The sequence below is a fragment of the Doryrhamphus excisus genome, chromosome 16 (assembly GCF_030265055.1).
Source record: "Doryrhamphus excisus isolate RoL2022-K1 chromosome 16, RoL_Dexc_1.0, whole genome shotgun sequence".
In the NCBI taxonomy this organism is placed as follows: domain Eukaryota; kingdom Metazoa; phylum Chordata; class Actinopteri; order Syngnathiformes; family Syngnathidae; genus Doryrhamphus; species Doryrhamphus excisus.
In genome coordinates this window covers 11,862,256-11,875,189 of record NC_080481.1, presented here as the reverse complement: position 1 = coordinate 11,875,189, position 12,934 = coordinate 11,862,256, and the positions used below count along the sequence as shown (strand labels likewise).

Below are 12,934 nucleotides of genomic sequence, written 5' to 3'. Positions count from 1 at the left end.
AGTGAAAGTGAAAGAGTGTGGTCCAAGCTGGAGCTCAGCATACTCATAGACAACCACACTTCCAATGCAATAGAAAGCCATGAAATATATAGACAGATTCAGACATATTCTTCTTGGTACTTGTGCTAGAAAACCAAAACAACCTTTCAACCAACAAATTTGCGAGATACTAGATGTAAAAGATGTGTTTGTGTTCCATGCTTTCATCCACCTGAGCTGTGCTGGACCTTGGTGATCCCTGTGGATCCAGTTTGTTTTCATTTCATGCTAGACCGGTTCCATTGATATACTTTACACCAAATTACAGACAAAAAAAGTCAGGGAAGTTGCTTCTCCTCGATTGTTTTTTTTTTGTGTTCTTGCATATTTGAAAAGGAGATGTTAGCCTTCATTTTCTGCGTGGAGATAAAATGAGATTTAATTGGAATGAAGTCTGCTAAAAAGGACGGTGCTATATTATTTTTTGATATATAAAACCAAGTCATGTACCTCATAGCTCTTCTGTATTTATGTTGCAGTTTCTTCCCATCAGTTTTTTTTTTTTTTTTTTCCACACAGCAGTCTCAACCTTCAAGCGCCTCTATCCTTGTACTTTTAATCGTCATCGTTTTTCCATCAAGCACTACTGAGTGAGCCGCAGGGAGGGATGAAGGAAGTGAGGAAGGAAGGAAGGGAGGGGAAAAGGTAGCAGTAACAAACACAGCAGTGCCCTGACCCTCCAAGGCCTCTCAGGTCACACTGTGGGGGCGACATATACTCGAACGTTTACTCAACCTATATGGGGATGAAAAATGAAAACAAACCAAAATGCTGCCAAAAGTGAGAAAGTAACATTTTTTGAAACCTTCTCAGTCTGCATGAAGTGTTTTTCTGCTGTCGGACAGGCTCTTTGGAAAAACAGATAAGCACTGAACCTACTGCTTGACCGTCTGTCTGTCTGTCTGTCTGTTCGTTTTGTCTGTCCTTCTGTCACATACGTAAACGCCAGAGTCATGTGTAGAGACTCGTCCTAGTTTGGCCAACTGCAGCATCGTGCCACGCCACCACTACCACCACCATTCTCAGCTGTCTTGATTGTGCACCTTTGAAAAGCGCAGTCGGTGTTGCAGTTGACTTAGTGCCTTTTGGCCAAACTGTCTCTATGTAAGTCTCTGTCTGCCTGTGCCTGTCTGTACTTTTTTGCATTGAAGTGTCTCCTTTTTCTTTGAGCTCATACTGCTTTTTCCTCTGTTTTGGTCTTGAGGGAAGGGTGCATGGAACAACTGCCATGGCAAAGGAATGTCTTTCTGCACGCATAACACCATACACTGCATAATGGACACTCTGGTGTGTGTGTGTGTGTGTGTGTGTGTGAGAGAGAGACAGACCGTGAGTGACAAAGATCTGATTCAGCATGACCCAACTGCCTGTCCATGTGTGACAGGGCTGACTTTGAACCAGTCACCTCTTGTTTGAAATAATCTAACCAATCACGTTGCTCTTCTAACCTGCTGATTCGCTGTGATGTGTTTTTTTTTTTTTTTTTGCAACTCTTGATTTTTTTTTTTTATGTCCCGCAGCAACCTTTCTCATCAGCATCATCTTGATTCCACTCTCCACTTCTCACTGTTGCATGGCTGCAGGACATGTAGCAACTGTATGTGTGTGTGGAGATGCTAACTGACTGACTCACAGCTCACAGTGCCTAACTTTACAATGCATGCAGATGTCCAAAACTACATGGAGAAATCTGACTGTTACAACGGCTTCTGCATGTTTGCGTACGTGTGTGTGCGTGCGTGTGTGTGTGTGCGTCCAAGCGAGGTCACGTTGTGTTTTCTTATGTAACTTGTACATTCAACTTACTACTCCTGCTTTTTCTCCATCTGTGCCTGACAACCAGCTTCACCTATGTGTGTGTGTGTGTGTGTGTGTGTGTGTGTGTGCATGCCGGCGGTGCAAGTGTTGGATCACACACACACACACACATATATACATGCACACACATGCACATACACATACACATGCCAGGTGTGTATTGAGTGAGGTGTCTGCCGCTTCTGTGGTCTATGTGGATGCTGCAAGGTCTGTTTGGTGTGTAAGAACTGACATAACTGTGTGTCAATAACAAACTCATTTCAACCTTTTTTTTTGTTTTGTTTTTGAAAATCATTTGACGGCACACAAGATCAGGTGGACACTCTTTGTACTTCCTTTGTACTCTCAATGCAAAATAACAAGTTGGAGTGTTAAGTTCCAAGAGTGATTCTTCTCAAGGTGGGGGAGATTAGAATTATTACCAGAAAAAAAGGCCCTCGTAAAACAACCGTTTTTGTACGACCCTTGTGAGGATAAGCGGTATAAAAAAATTGATGGATGGAACTCTACAATAATAAACATGGTTGAATATAGCCTATTAATAATTAAAATACGTGCACATTTAAAGGGGAACTGAACTGCACTTTTTTTGGAATTTTGCCCATCATTCACAATCCTTTTCTGTGCATTATAACACCAGGAAATGAGTTAATATGAGCTAGCTAACAATGCACATCATTGAGACACACCTATCATGGTTTTATATACATGCTGTGATCATGCAACATATAATAATATAATAGCGCTAATTCCATCAACAAGCTAAAACGTTGATTGCGGGAATAGCAGGCTTTTATGGTAGGTTTGAATTATCTCACAACAGGCGCAATAATCCCTATCACAGGCTACTGTTATAGCCGTAAACCACGGGAAGCTAAAACTCAACTCTGAACCCACTTCCTGTCCGCTCCTCAGTTCACATAGCAGCGGAAAATATTTAAAGAACATACACAAGCATGAGTTTTACTTTCATTATGTCTACTATATTGGGTAATACGAGTGTAAATATGACTATAGGGGTGTTATTTTATGTCTTGAGGGCTCTTGTGATGCTAAAAATGAAGAGGTTTTCTTAGCTCTAACTATGAAAATATGAAAATATTCCGTTTATAAATAAGGAATCCTACTTGTCGCTGTCAGGTGTGGCACCAGTTAATCTAAGGACTTTAGTTACAACTAGGAAGTAATTCCAGATACGTTGATAATTAGCTTGTCAATCAGAAAAAAACACTACCGATATTATCTGATTTGTCATTTTTATGCCAATATTTGACAATAATATGACATGTTTAACGTTGTCACTTGAAAAACGTACAGAGATAAGCGTCCAGCATCAATTAGTCAGAGTGATGTTCTGCAGTCGTCCCTTAAGTGGCTAAGATTGAAGGTCTCGCCCGTGTCTTTAACATCGCTCCCTCCTTAACGGAGCCTCATTACTTTTATTTGGATGTCAACGTCCGATGATGTTGTGCAGCTTAGCGGCTGGTGTAATGCACATTAGAGAAATAGAGCAGTTAAAAGCGGGAAGGTGGCGTCTTAAAGCCCCATTTTGCAAAGGTCCTAAATTCATGACTGCTTCTCATAGAGCTGAGAGTCACTTAACCGATTTGTTAAAGCTAAAGTCATTAGCAGTTCCCATGAAGCCACCTGGCCCTGAGTGCTTGTCTCTTTGTGTCTGTCTGTCTTCTGGAGGAGACGAGTCCGTCTCCATGGGTTTCCCTTGGCTGTTTTCCATTTCTTGTGGCTGACTTCCTCTTCTCTTTTTCTTGTGGTTTCCCCCCCACACACCTTCCCTCTCATCCGGCAGATGCGAGTGGTGAAAGCATTCCGTAGTTCGCTGTACGAGGGCCGGGAGAAACCAGAATCCCGCAACTCCATCCACAACTTCATGGCCCACCCGGAGTTCCTCATCAATGACCTCATCCACAACATCCCGCTGATTGATGACACCGATGTGGATGACGAATCCGAGCTCAGCAGATACCAGCACGTGCACCCAGCCCTTCGCAAGCCTCCACCCCCTCCCACTCAGCCCCAGGCCACATCCCGCACCCGTCCCACCCGCCCGTACCGCCAGTATAGCCTCCCGGTCACCCAGTGCAACCGAAATAACAACAACAGCAGCAGCAGCACTTCATCACTCGCCCCTGACGACATCGAAAGCATCATCGCTGTTACCCCCGACAACCACCATCTCCATCATCACCATCATCAACACTGCAACCATTACACCAGGGACCGGCTGGGGAAACCCCCAACCCCTCACCTAGCCCACCTCTACTGTGTGGAGACCACCTTATGACTGAGTAGGTGGGGGGGAGGAAAAAACGGGAGCGGAGAGAGCTTGAGGACGCACATGTGACATTTTCATCCAGTCTCTCTTGTCATCGAGGGGGGGGGGGGCATGCAGAAGATAGGACAATGGCCCCAGATTGCTACTTCTAGCTCCACTCACTTCAAGCCCTCAAACTACGACCCGCCCCCCCTTGACCCCACTCTGCTTCTCCAATCCCCCCAACCCCATTTGGCTTACCATGTCATCTTTCAAGCTTTAACTTGCCATTTCTCAACATAACGGTGCTCATTGTTTCTCACACTGCTTCGGTTCTCCTCCCGCATGTTGTTTTTTTTTTTTTTTTTACTTCCTGTTATCTCCTCACCCCACCCCTCTCGCAATGTGCGTGTGTGTGTGTGTAGTGTCTTGTCTCTTCTTGGGGGGGAGAAAAAAAAAACAAAATTGTAACAAAAATTCCAACAAATACTATTCATTGAAGCCTAATAGTAAATGAAGGCTATACAGTATATACATATGTATATATGAATATATATATATGTTATTTTTGGAATAATTGGGAAGCGACAACACTGAACTTGCCATCAAGTCGCCAATCCTTGAATGCTGCCCGAATGCTATGTTGTGCGTGTGTGTGTGGGGCGTGGGGGGGATTCACACACACACACAGTACACTGGGCCCATGCAAATAATGAACTGATGTATGGCATATGTCTCTATATGATATTCTCTCTCTTGGCTCGTCATCCCACTCGTTGCTTTGCCTCGCTTTCCCTAATCTTCTTTCCTTTTTTGAGAGGAAAAAAGCTGAATGCTTGTGAAGCATTATCCCTTTAAATGGCATCAGGTCACAATGCACAGACTATGGCCCTTTAAGACCAAACATGCACTCACCTCAAACCTGCTCCTGCTCACATGACATCGGGTCGTCTCCCATCACGAACCAGACCGACACCCCCTCCAATGATGTGGTGTAGATACATGGTCGAGTTGAGTGGCTGGTTGCCACAAGGCTTAGCGTTACCTACAGTGTTAGATACACATCATGTCATGTCGATGGCGACGCATTCACTGTCATCATGTTGAAAAGCTAAAGAAGCAGTTGATAGTGCTATAGGGCAAACCAAGGGCATTGAGGACATGATATGGTAGTCCATTGTTAACTCGGTGGATGGTACCAAATATGGTTCCTTGCTCCATAATTGTTGCAAACGAAGAGTAGAGTCACACTACAGACTAAGACTAAAAATAAAAGTAGGTAACCCGTCTGGTTTAGGTACCTCCTTCCACGGAAGGAGAGTTCAGTGCACTAACCGTTGAGCCAAAAGTCAAATTTATGTCCAGTGTGACTCTTATGCACTCGTTATATGGAAAAAAACAAACAAAATCCATGCCCTCAGCTTTAAAAGGCAGCAGCTGTACCATTACACCACCAGGCTTATGAGTGCTTCTTTTTTTTTTCTTCTTTCGCATGATACAAAAACTGAATACGCCCTTAGTTTGCCCTATTAATCACTTCATGAAGTGTCTGAAGATGTAACGTTCAGGGGCGGAGCCGCATGAGCACAAGTCTTGACGGAATAACAGTGGGCGCCATGTGAGCTGTCGGAATCACGTTCCTCCACATCCATCGTGCCAACACAGGAGAGTGTCCCACGTTACGGCGGGTGTGTGCGTGAACTGCTGACTTCATGTCGCCTCGGAGCGCGACTGCAACGTGATGCAAATCAACAATCTCGCCGCCCCCTGCCCTCCAAAACACCATCGTCCTCCAGCATCACCCCCCCCCCCCCTCTCTCCCTCCCACACACACGGACCCCTACCGCAGTTTTCTCCTGTTGACTTCCTGACCGGACCCCATCACAGGAAACAGGAAAGAGTGGATAATATGCAACTGACTTGACATGTCATCGCGTGTAAACCCAGATTAGAAATGCAGTGTAACAGGGATGCTAACTCATGCAAAAACAGCGCAGGAACACGCGTGTCCTGTGAGTTCTGTTTCAGGATGGGCGCAAAGGCTCTCTGGGAACATCCTTAACTGTACAGAACTCTTTGTCTTCTTGAATGCTCATCATCATCATGGCCGCCACCGACACCCGGGTGGTAGCATTGTGTTGCTCTGTCTGTTTGGAAGCATGCATTTTGGTATCATTAATGTCACTCTTTATGTGTAGGTGAATCATTTAGGCTACTGTCACGACTGTGTGCTATGAACTCTCCACGTTAGCTCTGTCTCACACACACACACACACACACACACACACACACACACACTCCTGTTCAAGTCTAACCTTGTCTATTTCAACGCCTCGTAGCACAGCTCTCTTACAGTACACAAAAAGAAGAAAAAGACATCCTGATGAATCTTACAGTGTTGTAAATTAGACGGTCCAGTTCCAGGCATCTCTGTCCATCCGTCCAGCCATGTTACATCATAATGTTGTGAGATACTTTTAACGGAAGGCAAAGCAGAATGTGACAAAGAATATATTTATCCAAAATTAGAAACTTGTACGACTGCATCCAAACTGTACAGATCGCCCCAAAATGTGCACACGCGCAATTTTAATTTACAGGTACTATGTTCCTGTTACTTTTTTTATGCTGTTTTTTTTCTTTTAGTCCTTTTGCTTTTTCTAAGGAGGAACAAGAAAATGGAAGCACTTGTATATTACTATGGTTACTGGTTTTCGCCACCGGTGCTCCCACTGATGGAAAACAAGACGTTGCACATTCTCCTGAGCATATTCTGAGGGCTGTGTTTTCTGTCCATGGAACAGCCCCTGAAGTGTGCAGTTCAGTCTCTTTAAAGACCTGAAACGTGACTCTGTAAATAGACAAACAGGAGATACAAACGTACCTCATTATGAGCTGAAGGACTGGATAAAAAAAACGAGGCCGGACGACTTGGAGGGTGGCACAGAGCTAGAGACTGCAGAAGTGCAATGCATCGTGTGCATTGTTTAGGCTGCGCTTTTAGATCTGCAAGTATTCAGGGCCGGGGAGAAATGGAGGCTTTTACATTATTCATTATACATGTTGTATATTTTGTGCGTGGACTGGTCCCCCCCCTCCCTCCCTCCCTTTCTTGCACACTGCAGAACTATTCTGCCGACAGAAAATACAGCCTGAACTGTGCTGAAATGAAAAAAAAGACCAAAAAAAAAAAACATAAAGACTTGAATATATTAAAGAGTTACCTGCCTGTTATTTAAACGAATAAATATCTATATATGAGAAAGAACACACCTGTATACTGTAGACTAAAACTGTATGGAAATCTAAGATAATTTATCGGGAATTAAGTCCAACACCTTTTGTCTGTATGAAAGAGAAAAAAAATACATCAAAGTATTCTACAATAATAACTTTGACAAAGTCTGTGTGGTCCTGTGTTGTTTGTTCACTCCACAGTAGCATGGACTGGGCCTCATTCACAAACACCTCTGGAGGGTTTTTGTAAATAAGTTGTTTAGGAGCAATGTAGTTCATGCCAAAGCACAACATTGTCCGCCATTTCATGCCATAGCAGAACACTCTGATAACTTTTAATTGCTGGACTTTTCAGATTCTATAATCCAGGGGTTCTTAACCTTTTTGACGTTGAATTGATCTCATTGATTTGTTTACAATAATAATTCAAATTCACTCACAGCTTAACAAGCTAAAACCTGAATAAAGTTTATTGAATAACATGACATGATAAAATGTGGTAATCACAAAGATTTTAATTAAACCTATCTTAACCTTTGCTAACAATTCATGGAACAAAGCAAGAAAAAATGTGACGGGTTAAGTCGGGCTTATTAATTAAAAAAGACCAATATTTAGATTTTACTTTTAAAGCGTTATATAGCGTCAGACTACACACACTGGGCTCGCGGCTCAGCCTCGCTTTCTCAATTTAAAAGCCGTACTTGAAGTCAGTATTGTACTTACGTAAAAAACGAGTCTTTTGAGGGGGGCTGGCACCACTTTTATTTTCATTTTAAAAACTTCTCCATTGCTAGTTGTAGTTGAATGTCTTCTTCTGATCTTCTGTGAGCTTGTTAAACTGACAATTACCGTCACCATGTGGTCGGAAGCTGTACTGCAACTGAGCGTCTCGTGGATAACATACAGTCGCATAGCGGCTAGCCTACTTATGGTGTCTTCAGTTGATAACCTACTACAAAGTCCCAATGGTGGACAATTGTAAAGTTTTGTGGCCCGATAGGTGGCGCTTGAGGGCGGCCCTATGATTAAGAATCACTGCTCTAATCAGTTCATGCTCAAACACTAGCCTTGTGAGGGAGGTATTAAAAGACTTGTCGGACCTGCAGGAAGCCCCTGAGAAAGACCCAGGACACGGTCTTTTATTTTTCCAGCCGAGGGTCAACCGGGACAATGCTAGGTACCTAGCAACATAGCAATGTAATTTATATTGCTGTGAAACAATGGCAAACAGAAGGTAGGGTTCTCCAGCCTCTTCTGCAAATGTTCATCCGAAATCTTGAACATCTAGCTACAGAGCGATGTAAAAAATATATATATTTAAAAGTTGTGCAAAGTTCATCTTCTTCTGTAAAATCCATTTTTCTAGGTTCATTGTGCATGCAGTGAACTTTCCAAACCATTTTTTTTGTCTTAGTTTAGATTTTGTTCTCTGAAAACTTTTTGACATGGCTCTGTATCAGGATGGTTTTGGGGGTCCGGTGGGTGTTGTGTCTCAATTACTTGCATATTTTCGCAATCTGTGGGTGGTCTTGGAAAGTAACCCCACAAATAGTACGGCTCTATTGTATGTATAGAAAGGGGCAGTTACTATTTAAGGAAATAACCTGTGACGGCCTTTTTTCACTGTGTGCTTTGTACAGCCAACCTTTACCAGACTTGACCCAAATGTTGAGGAAAAGTAAGATCTTTATCAGCAGAGAGCTTGCTGTTTAGAAAGAAAAAGAGAGATGAATTAATATCAACAGGTCCAAAGCACATTTACAAATGAAACCATTAAAAATAGGATTTATTTGTCCAACAATGGTCAAAAGACACATATTCCATGTTATGTACACATTTACTTTTCATTACACTTGATGGCAATCGGTAATTTCCTAAAGTAGGTAATTCTGGATGCAATAATCCAATGAACTCAAATGGAGGAAAAAAAGTATTGGTGCGGCTGTACTGAACGCACAAAAACTTTTGTCTGAAGTGCACAACAAAACGCAGACAACATCCAAAGAAATAGTGGTGGACAGGTAAATAAAGTCACATATACCATTGTTACCGATACTACCTTTAAAAAAAATAAAAAATAAAAATACCAGGCCACGTTGGAAGCAGCTTGTCCAGTCTCTTCAACCTCCAACAGCAGACTCCACTTTAGCAATAAAGAAAAACAAGTGGCGCTAAATCAAAGTATTCTTACTTATAATGGTGCTGGTTCACAAAGAGATCCTGTAGCAAAAGTAAACAATTTGGATTACTCATATGTTGTATTTTAAAAGCCAATTAAATACGACTCTTTGTGGACCTTCACCGTCATTTTTAAATCTTCTACCAAAGCCATTGCTTTGTAGTTTATTTCACTCAAATAGCTTTTACACTTTAGCTATAACCAAACTCTTCCAAAAAAAAAAAAAAAAAGCTACCAAAAATAATTCATGCTCAAACTGTTGTCATACCAAAATTATTTTTAAAAGTAAAAGTAGCGTTGTCAATGCTGGATGTCTTAAATCTTATGGGGCAAGAAAAATGAGCACGGTCTAGTCTGATCCTTACCATGGAGTCAAGCAGGTTAAGGTGTTCAGAAAGCCATTCATCCTTCATTGTAGATCAACCATTACCTAGAAGAAACTGTCAACAAGGTTTAGCAGTAACGATCACTCAAAACCATTTTGCCATTAAATACATGCACAGTCAGCAAGTTCTTACGTATAAACATTCATTAACAGTCTTGCTCCACCATCAAGATGGTCAGTACATTGAGCCACATATGAAGTTCTGTCTCAATACTTGAAAACAGTTAAGTACTTGACCCTACATTTTAAGCGATGTGCTTGCACTCTCTGCACACTTAGTGCAGAACTCCACTGACACATGGTTCTTGTCCACATGGAGGCACACGCCGCCCGATGTCTCTTTCTCCTCCACTTTCACACGTTTCCTTGGGAGCGCGTAGTCGTGCTCGTTTGAGTCGGCGCCCTGGAAAAGTGAGGAGGATAATTTCATGCCACTCACACCGCTCAGCCGTGACAACAGCTGAGCTAACATGCTCTCATTGGCCAGCACAGCTCGCAGGTACCTGGTCTCATCTTCTAGTTCCTCCACTCTTTTGGTCAACTGAGAGTTTTCCACTTTGAGCATGTTGTTTTCTGTGGACATCATACCCACTTTCTTTTCCAGGCTGTTAACATACTCCTTCTTTTTGAGGCGATTCAACCTAGCGGCAATAGCGTTTTTGTTTATAAGATTGAGGGAATGCTGCTGCTGCTTGTTCCTTATCTTCAAGGCAGACGACACGCTCTCTGGAGAGGAGGCAGTTGAGACTTCAGCTCCACAATCTTGTTTCTTGCCACTGTACTCACCAAGCTCTGTGTCAAAGAGCGGGGGGGTTGTGTCTCGCTCAAGAGTCCATTTTAGGCCTTCAATTGCAAACAAGTCATCCAGCTCGATTCCAGCACTGTCAAAGTCATCGGCTGGGAAATCCTCGGGGAGATTTGGGAAATCTTCTATAGTCTTCACAGCACTGCTCACTTCGACCTCTAGGGATTTCAGCTCAGTATTGCAGAGGCCTCTTCTTCTGGTGATCATTGTGTTGGCTGAGAGTGAGGTTCCAAACGATGTGGAACTTACTCCTGTGAAGAGGAACAAAGTAGATATTTAGTGTTTCATTGTAAAGCAACTTCTCAGTTTGGTAAAAACACTGTGCTTTGTAATAGGGGTGTCACAAGATAATGTCACTAAAACGCCAAGATTAAAATGTGACACCATTTCTCATACACAAAAAAAAAAAAAGTCTCGTCTCAGGCACTCAGGCAGGAAGAGAGTTCACTCTGTGCATCAGTTTCAGCATTGGTTCCACCGAACAACAGCATGAACAGAGTCATACAGAAAATGGTAATACTGTGCTTCTCAATTACTGTCCTTCATGCGGCCACAAGGGACAGACATTTTTCACACGATCACAACGGCAGCTATTGCAGTTAACGTGACAAAAAAACGCAGTGTTGTCACTGAAAATGAGCCAATGAAATAGTTTGTTTACTTGCAGGGGGACGCTTCATCCATCCATTTCCTATGCAGCTAATCTAATATAACCACAACTTGCTCAAAAAGGTACAAAACCTAACATTTATAAGTAAAAAGACCAAAAATTAATCCAGTGCCAAACCACAGTCTCGTGTGAACTGTATCAACCAGTATGAAAAACCTAAAACAGTCATAGCATATTAATTTACAGGACAGCAACATGCAAATTGATCTTTACTAAAGATTCCATGGATATTGAAGCACAAAAGAACATAATTATTGCTGACGGGACAGTTGCTGAATATTACCCAAAAGGTAAACAATGTACTGTTGTAGTTTATCTATCATAGACATTTATTCAATAGGCTTGGGCGATATGGACCTTAGCATATATCACAAGATTTTTGGGATGCATCACGACATGACAATGTAAATAATTTGATCTCGTTTTCTTTTAAATGCAATGTAGGTGTCAAAATAATTGTGTGGTAGGGCAGTGGTTCTCAATTACTAAGAAAACAAAACAAAAACACAAACGTGTTCCACAACAGTGCAGTGACGCTATGCTAGCTTTTATGAGTATCCACCATCTTGACAGACTAACGTCTCACCAACGTCTCCCTGAACTTTGACCGGAACTTATTGCATTAGCACACAAACCGCTTTAGACAATGTAAATGATCAGAAACAAAAAGTTGTTAGTGCTGTGGATTTTTTTCGTGGAAATATAATCTTAAAATATGTGTGTTTGCCGTACACTAATCACGAGGCGCCTGTAGCCTTGCTAACAAGGCCCAGATCACAGAATGTGGTTAAGAGGCCAGTAAAGTGACTTGAAATTGTACCTACATATATATTTTCGTCAATTGCTTAGTTACATGATACATATAACACTATCTAAATGATCTTTGAAACAGTTAGTTTGCTTCCAGCGCGCATTGTTCGTTAACGTTTATAAAGCTAGCTAACAGCGTAGTGAGCTACAGTCAGTATGACGTAACAATTTCAAATAACAACTCTAAAGTCAACTTACCACGCTGCTGAAAAGCGAAAGGTACAGCGAACTAACAAGAGTGGCGACCGTGGATAGGACAGAAATTCCACGATGTTACGATATTCCTTTAGCAGCCTACAACCTGGAAACAGGCGTAGCGGGGATACTGTGCGGGTAATCTCGGAAGTGGACCGCCTCAACTGTCAAGATGGCGGATTTTCCAGCTATAAAGCGGAAGCGACGGTGGTTAAACTGTTTGATATTTGTATTCTTTTTACGTTTTCTAATGACGTTGTTTGGTGTGTTGTTAACCACAAGATGAAAATATACGATTTTACGACAATGTATATGTAAATCGGATGCTTATTTGTACGTGGTTACTTTATTGTTTGTGCGACAGCCATAATAGTGGCGGATAAGAGCAAACGCAAAATAGCGTCCAAATGCAAAAGCGCAAACACACAGACACATAATGGAAGATACAAACTGAAGTTTAAAAAAATTGCTACGAATAGACACAAACTCAAGGAGCATGCTGAGCAAAAATTGCTCACAAC

The 12,934-nt window shown here is 42.2% G+C and overlaps 2 protein-coding genes across 8 annotated transcripts in view; one reads left to right on the top strand and one right to left on the bottom strand.

Annotated features, from left to right (window-relative positions):
• atp2b3b (ATPase plasma membrane Ca2+ transporting 3b) overlaps window positions 1-7,531 on the top strand; it is a 51,634-nt gene extending 44,103 nt beyond the window's left edge. For 3 of the 6 annotated variants that reach the window (XM_058050515.1, XM_058050514.1, XM_058050520.1), the window contains one exon: window positions 3,665-7,531. In XM_058050515.1, the coding sequence (XP_057906498.1) occupies window positions 3,665-4,159 (495 nt within the window). In that variant the 3' untranslated portion in view covers window positions 4,160-7,531. The remainder of the gene's footprint in view (window positions 1-3,664) is intronic. The other 3 variants (XM_058050518.1, XM_058050519.1, XM_058050517.1) reach the window with 1 other exon arrangement.
• Window positions 7,532-9,137: 1,606 nt separating this feature from the next.
• On the bottom strand, window positions 9,138-12,590 carry crebzf (CREB/ATF bZIP transcription factor). 2 transcript variants are annotated; one of them, XR_009119716.1, is made up of 5 exons: window positions 12,417-12,590; window positions 10,437-10,989; window positions 10,176-10,336; window positions 9,914-9,988; window positions 9,138-9,512 (listed from the first exon to the last, which is right to left on the bottom strand). XR_009119716.1 is itself a non-coding variant. In XM_058050522.1 (4 exons), exons 2-3 carry the CDS (start codon window positions 10,943-10,945, stop codon window positions 10,288-10,290), a joined length of 558 nt encoding a protein of 185 aa, XP_057906505.1. In that variant the 5' UTR covers window positions 10,946-10,989; window positions 12,417-12,589; the 3' UTR covers window positions 9,519-9,988; window positions 10,176-10,287. The 2 variants fall into 2 exon arrangements, 1 of the variants encoding a protein (XP_057906505.1); XM_058050522.1 differs by lacking the exon at window positions 9,138-9,512 and having other exon boundaries at window positions 9,519-9,988; window positions 12,417-12,589.
• Window positions 12,591-12,934: the final 344 nt, after the last annotated feature.

Coding starts and splice junctions, on each gene's coding strand:
- crebzf (XM_058050522.1), bottom strand. CDS start 10,945: ATGATCACCAGAAGAAGAGGCCTCTGCAATACTGAGCTGAAATCCCTA. Junction 10,337..10,436: donor GAACTAGAAGATGAGACCAG/GTACCTGCGAGC, acceptor TCACTTTTCCAG/GGCGCCGACTCAAACGAGCA.